At 43.5% G+C, this 15,015-nt stretch overlaps 1 protein-coding gene across 2 annotated transcripts in view; it reads left to right on the forward strand.

The window, feature by feature from the left end:
* The first annotated feature begins 3,896 nt into the window (after positions 1-3,896).
* Positions 3,897-15,015, forward strand: part of SLC39A12 (solute carrier family 39 member 12) — a 91,315-nt gene continuing 80,196 nt past the window's right edge. Inside the window, exons 1-2 of one of the 2 annotated variants that reach the window (XM_077490912.1) lie at positions 3,897-4,364; positions 12,170-12,454. In XM_077490912.1, the coding sequence (XP_077347038.1) occupies positions 4,101-4,364; positions 12,170-12,454 (549 nt within the window). In that variant the 5' untranslated portion in view covers positions 3,897-4,100. The remainder of the gene's footprint in view (positions 4,365-12,169; positions 12,455-15,015) is intronic. The other variant, XM_077490911.1, reaches the window with a different exon arrangement.

Below are 15,015 nucleotides of genomic sequence, written 5' to 3' on the forward strand. Positions count from 1 at the left end.
TAGCACATGGTTAGGCCTGACACTGGCTCAGCCAGGCCTTAGGAATTGCCCTCCTGACTGTGCATGTTACTCACCAGCCCTCCTGGCTGCAACCGGCGGTTCCCTCCTGAAGACTTGTCCGGCAGTACTAGCTCCTGCTGTCCTCTCTGACTCCTCCTGTGCCTCCTGTTCAGCTCCTTCATGAATTCTTGAAAGGGCTCCATCCTGCACCCGAGTCCCAGGCCCAAGATCACCCCCTCCAGACTGGGGAGCTCCCTCAAAGGCCCTGGCAGCCTAGTTCTTCCACCCGATGACTCCCCTCCCAGTTGGGCTGACCCTGGGTATTTAAAGAAGGCCTGCCCCCTGCCAATCCTAGTTGGGGATTGGTCAGCGCTCCCTGACACAGCCCAGACAGCTCCACCTCTCTTCCCCTCCTCCTCTTCTAGAATCCTCTAGAACACAGATGCCAAACACAAGGCCCATGGGCTGAATCTGAGCCTTGTCATGTGGCCTGTCGACCACCACCTCCAGCTCTCACCCGCTCTTCCTCCTGTCACTTGTAAACACAGGAACTTCTGTGTTTACAGTGACAGCTATGGTCTCAGCTATGGTCTCGGCTTGGCTCCTGTTACTGCGCATATGCCGGTTTCAGGCTATACACGCCGAGCACAGAGATGCTGCAGCCGAACAGGTTTACAAAATGAACTCCTTACATGCCAAGTGGTTGGGCATGCAGGCACAGGCTGGAATGGAATGGAGGACACACAGGCTGGATGAACCACTTGAATTCCAAAAGTTGAGTGCTTATCCCCTGGGATTTCACAGGGGGTGGTGGTCTGATAGTGGGGGGGGGGCAGTAGTTAGGTGGATGGTCTGCTAATGAGTGGGGCTGGGCATTAGTTGGGGGTGGTAATTTGTCTGTGGGGGGGTCGGTCAGTGTTGAGTGGCAGGACAGTAGTTGTGGGGCAGGGGGGATCTGGTAGTGGAGGGGCGTTAGTTGGTGGGGTGAGCTGAACCCCCCTAAACCCTGAATGTAGCTCACCCATAGATTCTGCACTCTGTACACAAGGCACGTCTGACCCCTGCACTCTGTACTTAGCGCAACTCCTGAACTCTTCACTCTGTGAGTAACGCACCCCTGATCCCTGCACTCTGTAGCACACCCCTAAACACTGCACTCTGTCCACAGCACAACCCTGAACCCTGCACTCTGTCCACAGCTCAACTCTGAACCCTGCACTTTGTCCACAGCACAACCCTGAACCCTGCACTCTGTCCACAGCTCAACTCTGAACCCTGCACTTTGTCCACAGCTCAACCCTGAACCCTGCACTTTGTCCACAGCTCAACCCTGAACCCTGCACTTTGTCCACAGCTCAACCCTGAACCCTGCACTCTGTCCACAGCTCAACTCTGAACCCTGCACTTTGTCCACAGCTCAACCCTGAACCCTGCACTCTGTCCACAGCTCAACTCCTGAACCCTGCGCTCTCTACGTAGCACACTCTTGAACTCTGCATTCTGCACGTAGCGCAGCTCCTGAAACCTGCTCTCGGTACACATCCCACCCTGAGCTCTGAACTAATTATTACTTAAATTAAAAACTAGTTATAATTAAATGCAGAGGCAATTATTCAATATGATGAAGAGTAGATACATAATCTTAGATATACAACTGGCCGCTTGAGGACAACCATATTGCTGATGCGGCCCCCAATGAATTTGAGTTTGAAACCCGTGCTCTAGAAGAAAGAGGGAGGTAACAGCAAATTGATGCTGCCTGTGAGTCATAGCTGCTACTCTGGGCCACTCCCAGCCCACACAAACCAAAAACAAACAGGCCTAGCTTTCAGCTGGGCCTGCTTAAATTTTCCTGCACCACAAAACACTTAACCTCTAGCACCTACCTATTGAAGGGTACTACATGTATAATATATGGCTAGCCTTACCTGTGTGGCTATAAATACTGGGAATATGTTAAAAAGAAGATCGAACAGGCTGAAAAATGTCTTCATTACGGAACAGGACCAGTTGAACGTGAGTAATTACTACTAGCTATTAGCTAATAGAAATTGTTATGTTTATCTAGTCAATTGTGGATCTACAATGTACAATCGGGGCAAAAAAATTAAAATTTCTACAAGTATATAAATATACAAATGTGATCAGCTTAAAGTGTAACTCCACTTTTGTTGAGAAAAAAACATTCCCCTCTGGGTGATCTGTGTACATTGCAATACATTTAATAAACTTTGTTGCAGATTCCCACATTTTGTTATTCTAAAGAAATCACTGCTTGTTCCTCTGTGCCCATGTGCTAAGTGAGACTAACGGGAGTGGCTTCTTAATTATCAATCAGCTGTGCACCTGTAGGGCACTAATGAGGAAAGCTGCTGTGCCTGTATCCATTTAGATGTGTTCCTATTGGAACACCTATCTCAGCAAAATTACATTTTTTTTCATGAGATGGCTGAAATTGGACTTGTATCTTAGGCAGACTTCTGGGAAAATCAGTGAGCCAATCTCGCAAGCAGGAAATTATGTTTCTGGGGGGCATACCTTTACGTCGGTCCGTGCAAGAGATACAATGGGCACTCGCGCACCCGCGGGTCTGGTGGACTCAATGTCTGCCAGCCACCCGCGATTGCGGTACAAAGGAGGCAGAATGGGGACAATACTGAGATTTGCTGTTCCTAGTGATCTTTGTGTTGTCCCGGTGAGCCCATCCCCCACACAGTTAGAACACACCCAGAGAACACAGTTAACCCCTTGATCGCCCCCTAGTGTTATCCCTTCCCTGCCAGTGTCATTTATACATTGATCAGTGCATTTTTTTTTTTTAGCATTCATCACTGTAATAATGTCACTGGTCCCCAAAAAGTGTCACTTGGGGTCAGATTTGTTTACCGCAATGTTGCAGTCCCGCTAAAAATTGCAGATCACTGCCATCACCAGTAAAAACAATAAAAATAAATAAAAGACCATAAATCTACCCCATAGTTTGTAGACGCTATAACTTTTGCGCAAACCAAATAAATATATGCTTTTATATGAATTGTAGCAGAAAGTAAAAAATGTTGTTTTTTTTCAAAACTGTCAAGCCGCGTACACACGGGCGGACTGTATGGCCAACTTAGTCCGCCGAAACACATTTCAGCGGACAGTCCGCTCGTGTGTGGGCTTCAGCTGACTTTTTCAGCGTGCAGTCTGGCGGACTAAGTATTTTTCGGAATTTCTGTAATATTGTCCGTCAGACTTTGGTTTCAGCGGACAATCCGCTCGTGAGTAGGCTAGTTGGACGGACTAAGTATGGCGAATGCTCAGAAAGGATTTACACGGCGGAAGGTTGCATTGCTGTGTATTGGACATCCTATTTCTAGTCCCGTCGTACGTGCTGTACATGTCATCGCGCAAGCTTTCAACGGACTGTTTGTTCATCGTGTGTGGTCAAGTCCGTTCATTCGAAAGTAGGACGGACTGTCCATCGGATTGTCTGACGGACTAAGTTGGCCATACAGTCCGCCCGTGTGTACGTGGCTTTAGTCTTTTTTTGTTGATAGCGCAAAAAATAAAAACCGCAGAGGGTATCAAATACCACCAAAAGAAAGCTCTATTTGTGAGAAAAAGAGGACATCAATTTTGTTTGGGTACAACGTTGCATGATGGCGCAATTGTCAGGTAAATCGACGCAGTGTCGTAATGCAAAAAACGGCCTGGTCATTAAGGGGGTAAATCCTTCCAGGGCTGAAGTGGTTAAGGGACATCTCTTCTATTATAGATACAATTATGTTTCCTTCATAGCAGTAAAGTTTTTTTTTTTAACCACTAAAAAAAAAAAAAAAAAAAAACACCAGCAGCAATTCATGTGGCCCTGATGGTGTTGAGCCTGGCTGCTTCACGAAAACTGTGCACAGACCCCTGTTGTGTAGAAGCAGCTTGTCACTGCAAATCAGCTTAGTGAACCAATTAATAAATTCCTTCAAAACACATTGCAGTCGTTCTACTTAGCAGGCTTTTTCAGTTTTGTATTAACCTGTAAACTCCTCGTTCCGCTCTAGCCAGCCTGTGATCATCTACACTTTGCGGATGTTTATTTTTGGTACTGCAAAAGAGAAAGCGTGATGTGGAATTGGAAGAAGCATCCTTTTTGGATAATAGCTTTTTTCTCAGCCTTTGGTGTAATCTTCATGAAAGAGAATGCTGAATCCCGCCATGAGGAAACCAACCAGACCCAAAGCCATAGACTGCTACAAACTCTTCATAGTTTTCTGCCTGGGAATGAAACTGAACTTCGCAGGAATAGCTCGAGAGAAGCTTTAACGTTGTTGTTGGAAAAGGTTGAATGTCCCGGAATTTTAAATGGCAGACAACAAACTTGTAATCGGGTCAGTAAGTGGATTTAACAATTAAATTATCATTATAATATATTTTTTTTATAATATTTAAATGTAAGTTATTTTTATTTGTATTGAGAATATATTTATAATGTATTTAACAGCGTCCGGTATTTTTATCTTTAGTGTTTATTTGAAATTAATTTTTTTAGAGAATTACTATGTTGGTTTTAATGTTGGTATAGAATATTTTTTGTCTAGGGATTTATTTATTTTTATTCTGGGCTCTTCATTTTTTTTTATAGTTTAATTTTGGGGTTACTTTTTTCTTTTTGCTGTGTTTTGTTTTTTAACATTTTAATCAAATGATCAAGTTTTTTTTTTTCTTGCTCTCTTATATCATATATTTGTTTATTACTATAATATTAGTATTATATATTTACTATATATTTATTGCTATAATATTAGTATTATATATTTACTATATATTTATTACTATAATTATCAGTATTAGTATATTTATTTTTATCATAAACATTTACAACATTTAAAAAAAATGTACTAGTTAAAACTGAATTTTAGCTGTGAAATGTAATTTTTTACATTCTAGAAGATATATTAAACATTTAATGAGCATCATTTATAATTATTATTTTTTAATTGGCTTATAATGTTTTGATACTATGCATCTTTCATATGCTTAAATTGATAAATGTGTTAAATAAATGTTGCCCAATGTGCAAAAAAATACACCCTAACAAGGAAAAGTGTTCAAACTTTAGTTTGAATAAGTGCATTTGGCAGCACACAGGATTGGTATTCCAATGAGATTCTCCATGCTGCACCACAACTAATTGTGTCAGGGTACGTGCTTCGAATGTTTTATCTGCAGGAAAGCTTAGTGTTGGCCTGGTTTTTGAAAAAACTAAATAGGCACCAAGTTGAAAAGGAGGTTAAAATATTTCTAGACAATCTACAAAAATAGAGCAAGTGCTTTTGAAGCAAAAGCATTTAAAATTATCCAAATAAATGATGTGTTCAATTGGAGTAGTTATACTTACAGTGGTTTAGTAAACAGTTTCTTATCTATTATTAAGGTCAGTTGTAACTCTATTAAACTATTAAAAACTTTAGATATGGCACAAAAAGATACACAATATACAGTATAAAATACTATATATATATATACAGTATCTCACAAAAGTACATAACATAAAATATCTCACAAAAATGAGTACACCCCTCACATTTTTGTAAATATTTTATTATATCTTTTCATGTTACAACACTGAAGAAATGACACTTTGGTACAATGTAAAGTATTGAGTGTACAGCTTGTATAGCAGTGTAAATTTGCTGTCCTCTCAAAATAACTCAACACACAGCCATCAATGTCTACACCGCTGGCAACAAAAGTGAGTACACCCCTAAGTGAAAATGTCCAAATTGGGCTCAAAGTGTCAATATTTTGTGTGGCCACCTTTATTTTCCAGCACTGCCTTAACTCTCTTGGGCATGGAGGTCACCAGAGCTTCACAGGTTGCCACTGGAGTCCTCTTCCACTCCTCCATGATGACATCACAGAGCTGGTGGATGTTAGAGACCTTGTGCTCCTCCGCCTTCCGTTTGAGGATGCCCCACAGATGCTCAATAGGGTTTAGGTCTGGAGCCATGCTTGGCCAGTCCATAACTTTTACCCTCAGATTCTTTAGAAAGGCAGTGGTTGTCTTGGAGGTGTGTTTGGGGTCATTATCATGTTGGAATACTGCCCTTTAGCCCAGTCTTCGAAGGGAGGGGATCATGCTCTGCTTCAGTATGTCACAGTACATGTTGGCATTCATGGTTCCCTCAATGAACTGTAGCTCCCCAGTGCCAGCAGCACTCATGCAGCCCCAGACCATGACACTCCAACCACCATGCTTGACTGTAGGCAAGACACACTTGTCTTTGTACTCCTCACCTGGTTGCAGCCACACACACTTCACACCATCTGAACCAAATAAGTTTATCTTGGTCTCATCAGACCACAGGACATGGTTCCAGTAATCCATGTCCTTAGTCTGCTTGTCTTCAGCAAACAGTTTGTGGGCTTTCTAGTGCATCATCTTTAGAAGAGGCTTCCTTCTGGGATGACAGCCATGCAGATTCATTTGATGCAGTGTGCAGCATATGGTCTGAGCACTGACAGGCTGACCCCCCCCCCCCCACCCCTTCAACCTCTGCAGCAATGCTGGCAGCATTTATACGTCTATTTCCCAAAGACAACCTCTGGATATGACGCTGAGCACGTGCACTCAACTTCTTTGGTCAACCATGGCAAGGCCTGTTCTGAGTGGAACCGGTACTGTTAAACCACTGTATGGTCTTGGCCACCATGCTGCAGCTCAGGCCATCTTTATGTAGACCAACAATTCTTTTTTTCAGATCCTTCTTTGCAATGAGGTGCCATGTTGAACTTCTAGTGACCAGTATGAGAGAGTGAGAGCGATAACACCAAATTTAACACACCTGCTCCCCATTCATACCTGAGACCTTGTAACACTAACAAGTCACATGACACCGGGGAGGGGAAATGGCTAATTGGGCCCAATTTGGACATTTTCACTTAGCGGTGTACTCATTTTTGTTGCGGTTAAGACATTAATGGCTGTGTGTTAGGTTATTTTGAAGGGATTTACACTGTTATACAAGCTGTACACTCACTACTTTACATTGTAGCAAAATGTCATTTCTTCAGTGTTGTCACATAAAAAGATATAATAAAATATTTACAAAAACGTGAGGCGGGGTGTACTCATTTTTGTGAGATATTTTATGTACACACTATATCAGTGGTTCTCAACCTCAGTCCTCAAGTACCCCCAACAGGCCATGTTTGCAGGTTTTCATTTATCTTGCACGGGTGCTTTAATGGCTTGGTATTTTGGACAGCTATTTTATCTAAAGCCCCATACACACTATCAGATTTTCTGATCATTTTTTCCTTCAGATTTACCAAAACCATATAATATGAGGTCAAACCTTAGGAGTTTCAATGTGTATGCAATCAGGCAGGCCCTTCACTACATGTTTTTGGAAAATCTGAAGACAAAAATCAGCAGAAAATCTGATAGTGTGTATGGGGGCTTTAGAGAAATTCCCAAAACATGGCCTGTTGGGGGTACTTGAATACTGAGGTTGAGAACCGATGGACTATGTCACCAATTTTATTGGGACGCCTGCCTTTACACACACATGAACTTTAATGGCATCGCAGTCTTAGTCCGTAGGGTTCAATATTGAGTTGGCCCACCCTTTGCAGCTATAACAGCTTCAACTCTTCTGGGAAGGCTGTCCACAAGGTTTAGGAGTGTGTCTATGGGAATGTTTGACCATTCTTCCAGAAGCACATTTGTGAGGTCCATAAAGGTCCATAATGATATGGATGATCAGTGAATTTGGGGTGGAGGAACTTGACTGGTCTGCACAGAGTCCTGACCTCAACCCAACAGAACACCTTTGGGATGAATTAGAGCGGAGACTGTGAGAGACTGTGAGCCAAACCTTCTCATCCACATCAGTGCCTGACCTTATGAATGCGCTTCTGGAAGAATGGTCAAACATTCCCATAGACACGCTCCTAAACCTTGTGGACAGCCTTCCCAGAAGAATTTAAGCTGTTATAGCTGCAAAGGGTGGGCCAATGCATGACTGCGCATTTGTCAGTTAAAGCGACGCAGTGCTGTATTGCAAAAAATGCTCTGGGCATTAAGGGCGTAAAACCTTCCGGGGCTGAAGTGGTTAAACAGCTTCATATTCTCTGTACTTGAATATGATTTAGCAAGGAGCTATACTGTGATGTGCTAAAATGTTGTATATGTACATGACACCCTCTGCAATAGAAGTAATTGGAGATCACCCTGCATGTTCTCTTTCACATCAAACCATATAAATATTAGTCTTCAAGGTGCAGCTCTTATAATGCAGTCACCTTGTATCACTATTGCATCACATTTTTTTGTATTTTGTTTATAGAGATATAGGGTTAAAGCGGTATTAATCTCAAAACCTAAAATGTATTATATTGCAGTTTACCAATCATTAGATGTGGCAGCTGCATTTGTTTTCTTCTTAGCCCCTGTACACACGGTCAGAGATTTCCACAACCAAATCCGTCGGATTTTGCCCGTCGGATTTTGTCCGTCGGATCTTGTCCGAAACTGTTGCATACACACGGTCGCACAAAGTTGGCGAAAAATCCGATCTTTCAGAACGTGATGACGTAATTTCGTTACGATGGGACTACATTCAGGCTAGTAGCCAATAGCTTTGATGTAGGAATTTGATCTGAGCATGCGTGGCACTTGGTCCGATCAAAATTCTCTACATATGATCGGAGTATGTCCGATCGAACCATTTATTCGGGAAATATTTCCAACATGTTGGAAAATTGGGTCCGACGGAGATTCGGACGGAATCAGTCCGATGCATACCACACACAGTCGGATTATCCGACGACACGGTCCGATAGGACACATTCCGACGGATTCTCCGACCGTGTGTACAAGGGCTTAGGCTTTTTGTCATCTGTTTTCACCTGGTGATCTGGCCAGTAGCACACCTCCTGTATTATAGTGCCCCCACTCTGGAAGGAGGAGCACAGGGGGCACCTTTAGACAGCAGCGTTGTCAGTCTGGGGGGAGAGGGGAAGTGTTAGATGAACTAGCAGATTAAAAAACACTGACAAACTTAAGCTAAACTCCAGCTCATACTTTATAAGCAGTTTCAGCGTTTTTTTTTCCTTTTGGGATAAAGGTTTTACATAAATAAATAAAATCTGATCATTGTAAGCACCCCTGCCCGTGTTAAATTTTTTGTCTTATCTCTGTAAGGCCTCTTTCACACTGGGGCGGGAGCGGCATCGGCGGTAAAGCAGCGCTATTTTTAGCGGCAGTATGCGGCCGCTATTGGGGTGGTTTTAACCCCCGCTAGCGGCCGAAAAAGGGTTAAAACCGCCGGCAAAGCGCCGCTTTTGCCGGCAGTATAGCCGCGCTGCCCCATTGATTTCAATGGGTAGGAGTGGTTTAGGAGCGGTGAATACACTGCTCCTTCACCTCTCCAAAGATGCGGCTAGCAGGACTTTTTTCACCATCCTGCTAGCCCTCCGGCTTTCACACTGGAGTGAAAGGGGCCAGATTTTTTCAGGCGCAATACAGGTGCTATTTTCAGCGCTGTAGCGCCTGAAAAACGCCCCAGTGTGACCTGAAAAATCCTGCTGGAGAGCTTGTTCTTTTGCAAAACAACAGCCTTACCGGCCAAATCACCATATGAAAAGAGAAAGCCTAAATAGAAAGTAATGCAGCTATCACATCTATGAAATGGTAAGCTGCAATATAGTAAACGTTTGCTTTTGGGTTTAATACCACTAGTATTAGTATAACTAAAGGCAAAACTTTTTTCGTTTTGGATACAGTGGAGAGCAATTATAACAACTATCAGGTTTTTATTGCTGTCTGTGACCCATTCACTCCAAATTTTGGGATGTCATAAGAACTGGAATAGAGGGAAACTATTTTATTGGGGACACTAGCTTTGGTGACCCTGGTGACTTCCTGTTTTGGCTATGAAACAGGAAGTTAAGAAAAATCACCCCAATGAGACAGAAATGGCAAAGAAAAATTGACAGGGGTTGTAAAAGTTATTTATTTGATTACGCTGCCTGTAACACTATCTGTGAATACGGGAGAGTTTGATCAGTCACAGGATTGTCTCCCCCATTCACAGATCACGCTACATACAGTGAAGTCAGTGAAATAGTCTTTGTCAATGAAAGAGAACAAGGTGGCATGCATTGGGAACTGCATGCTGCTGGCTTTAAATAATTCTTTCTTAAGTGTTAGCATGATGGATTTACTCTCTTGTGTGAATTAGCACCTTCCTGGCTGGAGGCCAAAGTACTACACTGGGCGCCAAGCTAGAAGGATAACATCTTTTCACCTTCCAGTGACACTTTTCCCACACTGACTACAGAGTCATTTTGAGGGAAATAGCATTGAACCCTGATTTTCCCCAACCAGTTCTTACACACGATACACTTTACTCTTACACCCCAAGGCATATAGGGAAGCTGCTTTATACTTCATGAGACCTAGCAAACTCATGGTCCTTGTTTACCCAGTCCATAGGAAGATCCTACTATGCCATGGGCCCTAACTTAGGGCATCTGCTGCTTAGAAGGGTAGACCATACAGCCATCAATCCACCCCTCCAACAGAACCTCCGCTACCAGTCACCACCACCTCCATTCCCAAGCTGGCTTCTCCTCCTTTCCTCTATCTCTTATTCTTCATCACCCAGAAGGTTAAAATATAGGTTTACACTTCTCTCCCCATTCCCATGCACTGTAGGATTTCACTCTCATGGAGCGTACACACGGCCGGTTTTTCCATCTGAATAAACTCTGCCGTTTTTTCCGATGGAGTTCCGCTGAAACGGTCTTGCCTACCAAAAAAACTGTTATGCCGCGTACACACGACTGGTTTTTCCGTCAGAATAAACTCTGACGGTTTTTGAGACAGAGTTCCGCTGAAATGGACTTGCCTACACACGATCACACCAAAGTCCGATCGCTTAGAACGTGGTGACGTAAAACATATACAACGGGACTAGAAAAAGGAAGTTCAATAGCCAGTAGCCAATAGCTGCCCTTGCATCGTTTTTGGTCCATTGGAACAGCATACAAACGAACGGTTTTATCGTTAGGAATTGATCCGTCAGAAAGATTTAAAACATGTTCTATTTCTAGGTCCGTCAGAATTTTCGTAAAAAAAAGTCAGATGAGGCATACACACGATCCGAATATATGAAAAGATTCCATCTGACTTTTTCTGCCGGAAAGTCCGACCGTATGCGCCATTACTCTCTATTAGAATGGGTGACATCTTCAGGCCTCACTGCTGTCCTCCAGGAGACCTGGATGCTCAAAATCCTGCAAGAATGTGGTTTAGCTGATTACAACAGTGCACTCTCATGTGATTAAGGCTTCATGTACACTGCGGCTCCTAAAAATTGAGTTTGGGAGCTTTTGATGTTTTTTTGCCAAAGCTCCTAAACTCAACTCCATAAAAGCTTATGTACAAATAGGCTTTTAACAAAGTTTAGGAGCTGCTGCAGTTAGGGTAGCTTCAACTACTTGCCCCCTGGAAAACGCAAACAGCAGCAAAATCACACCGTGGCCGGCGGTCAAAGTAGGTAGTGTGTGCATGAAGCCTTAGGCCGCGTACACACGCGGGGACTGTTCGCTCAACTTTGTCCGCTGAACAGTGTTTCGGCGGACAGTCCGCTCGTGTGTGGGCTTTCAGCGGACAGTTTCAGCGGACAGTCTGCTGAACAAAGTTTTTCGGAAATTCCGAAAAACTGTCCGCTGAAACTCTGTTTCAGCGAACAGTCCCCTCGTGTGTAGGCTTGTTCGTCAAACTAAGTTCCGCGCATGCTCAGAAAGGATTTACACGCCGAAGTTTGCATTGCAGTGTATAGGACGTCGTATTTTTCGTCCCGTCGTACGTGCCGTTCACGTCATCGCGCACGGTTTCAGCGGACTGTTCGTTCGTCGTGTGTGGGCAAGTCCGTCCATGCTAATTTTGAGCGGACTGTCCGCTGAAACTGTTTGGCGGACAAAGTTGGGCGAACAGTCCCCGCGTGTGTACGCGGCCTTACAGTGCTCAGCTTTCTTGGCAGGCATGGTGACATTAATTGCCTATTTGTATTTGGGATGGGGCATGTAAATAGAGTGGACCTCCTGCTTTAAAACCAATAATATTCGTTTTCTAAGGAGTTGGCAAATAATTTTCAATGACGGTGTTTTGCCTTGATTTTAGTGCCTTCAAGCAGAAACAATTCTTTCAATGGTTGGAAAGGAACCCGGGGATAAGCTCAATGAGGACACCATGCAGAAAATATCAGTGATTCTCCTGTATTATATATTGAATAAAGGAGACTTCTGCTCTTCTCAAGCTGATGTCATCAACATAGACTACCTATTTTACCGCAACAATCTACTTAACCTACACAAAGATGAAGACTGCCATTACCTGTCTGCTAAGGAATTGGAGGACATCCTGCTGGCAACAAAACAACATTTCCAGATATCTGATGGGCAAGGGGTAAGCTGATTACTACCTAGACATTCCACTATAAAATTCTTTGTTAAATAAAGTAGTAAAACTATGAGCCCCACTAAAGCAACCCTGTCCCCCGGTGAAAAGCTACAAAAAAGCAGGCTCTTGTAAAAAGTGATTTATACTAACTTCTCCAGCAAGGAGTTTGTTAAAACTGTGTTATTTTAAAGATATCGAGGTGCTGCTGCTATCAAACACCTACAGGTATGTGTTGGACTTTGTTTTCTCTGATGAACACAATGTTTTTTCCCTTTGACTCCTACCTTACTGCAGAATAGGGATGAGCCGAACACCCCCCGGTTCGGTTCGCACCAGAACTTTCGAACGGACCCCAAATTCGAACGAACTTTAGAACCCCATTGAAGTCTATGGGACTCGACCGTTCGAAATGAAAAGTGCTAATTTTAACGGCTAATATGCAAGATACTGTCCTAAAAAGGGTTTGGGGACCTGGCTCCTGCCCCAGGGGACATGGGTCAATGCCTAAAATGTTTTTAAAAATGGCAGTTTTGGCGGGAGCACTGATTTTAATGACGATTAAAGTGAAAAAAAAAGTGAAATATTCCTTTAAATATGGTGCCTGGGGGGTGTCTGTAGTATGCCTGTGAAGTGCCACGTGTTTCCCGTGTTTAGAACAGTCCCTGCACAAAATGACATTAAACTGAAATAACACCATTTAAAACTGCTTGCGGTTTTAATGTTATATCTGGTTCCTGCAATATGGTTGAAAATCATTGAGAAAAATGGCATGGGTAGCCTTCCCTGCCCATTACCAGCCTATTTGGGTCTTGTACGCATATTAAGGGGAACCCTGTACCCATATTAAAAAAAGGAAATGCGTGTGGCCCCCAGGCCCTATATACTCAGAACAGCTGTATACAGGCGGTGCAAACAAGACAGGGACTGTGTAGGTTTGTTGTGTTAAGTTGAATCTGTTTGTAATTTTCAACTGGTACATTTTTAAAGTGTAGCTCCAGTCAAAAAAACAATTTTTAAGCTTTTTGGAAAACATAGGGAAGGGTTATCACCCCTGTATAATTTGTTTTGTCGTCCATCTTTTTTCATCTCACTTGCTGTTGTCTCCTTGCGTTTGCAAGTAGGAGATGTTTGTAAATTGGATGTTTGAAAGTAGGGGCCTGCCCTATATGCTCTGCAGAAATGGCGGAACAAGGTGTTGGTTTTGCCACAACATTGTAAGCCCTCAAAGTGACTCTTGGTGGGCGCTGGAGCGCCCTGCTGTGAACGATTATATCAAGAATTGTAATTACATGCCATTGTTGAACAGTGGTAGGAAAATTGACCTTTGGTGGTTGTGGTGCTGGTGCCACAACACTATAAGTCCTCACCGTTACCCTGGGTGGGCACAGGAAGGGGCCCTCCTGTGAAATATTATATCAAGAATTGTAATTACATGTCCCTGTTAAACAGGGGCAGAAAAATTTGGCCTTAGGCACTGCTGCTGGTGCCACCACACTGCAACCTCTCCCATATACTCTAGTTTTATTGCAGGAATTAGCCCTGCTGCAAAGCATTGCATCAAAAATTGTACTTAAACGCCCCTGTTAAACAGGGGCAGAAAAATTGGGCCTTAGGCACTGGTGCTGGTGCCACCACACTGCAACCTCTGCCATATACTCTAGTTTTATTGCAGGAATTAGCCCTGCTGCAAAGCATTGCATCAAAAATTGTAATTAAACGCCCCTGTTAAACAGGGGCAGAAAAATTGGGCCTTAGGCACTGGTGCTGGTGCCACCACACTGCAACCTCTGCCATATACTCTAGTTTTATTGCAGGAATTAGCCCTGCGGCAAAGCATTGCATCAAAAATTGTAATTAAACGCCCCTGTTAAACAGGGGCAGAAAAATTGGATCTTAGGCACTGGTGCTGGTGCCACCACACTGCAACCTCTCCCATATACTCTTGTTTGATTGCAGGAATTAGCCCTGCTGCAAAGCATTGCATCAAAAATTGTACTTAAACGCCCCTGTTAAACAGGGGCAGAAAAATTGGGCTGATGGCATCAACCAGAACCAGAAATGTTCTTCCAACATCAGCGGAGGAGGAAGAGGATAGACAATCAACATAACAGGACAGTCACTCAGCATCAGCATAGGCAGTCTTGAAGGGATATGATATTTCAAAAAAAATTATTCTGTTACATCAGCTTCAGGTGCTTGGTAGCTGTGGGTGATCCAAGACTGATTCATCTTGATGAAGGTCAGTCGATCAACTGATTCGGTGGACAGGCGCACCCTGTGATCGGTAACAAAGCCACCAGCAGCACTGAAGGTGCATTCCGAAAGAACGCTGGATGCAGGACAGGCCAGTAGCTCAATTGCATACTGTGCAAGCTCTGGCCAGTGATCCATCCTCAAGACCCAGTAAGCCAGAGGATTTTCGGTGGGAAAGGTGTCCAAGTCTGACCTTGCCCCTAGGTATTCCTGCACCATGTAAATCAGACGCTGGCGATGGGTGCTGGAACCGATCATACCTTGGGGCTGCGGACTAAAAAATTGTCTGAAAGCATCAGTCAGACGGCCACCTT

Source organism: Lithobates pipiens, unplaced genomic scaffold (assembly GCF_037356315.1).
Source record: "Lithobates pipiens isolate NorthernLeopardFrog02 unplaced genomic scaffold, aLitPip1_a1.2 Scaffold_19, whole genome shotgun sequence".
Taxonomy (NCBI): domain Eukaryota; kingdom Metazoa; phylum Chordata; class Amphibia; order Anura; family Ranidae; genus Lithobates; species Lithobates pipiens.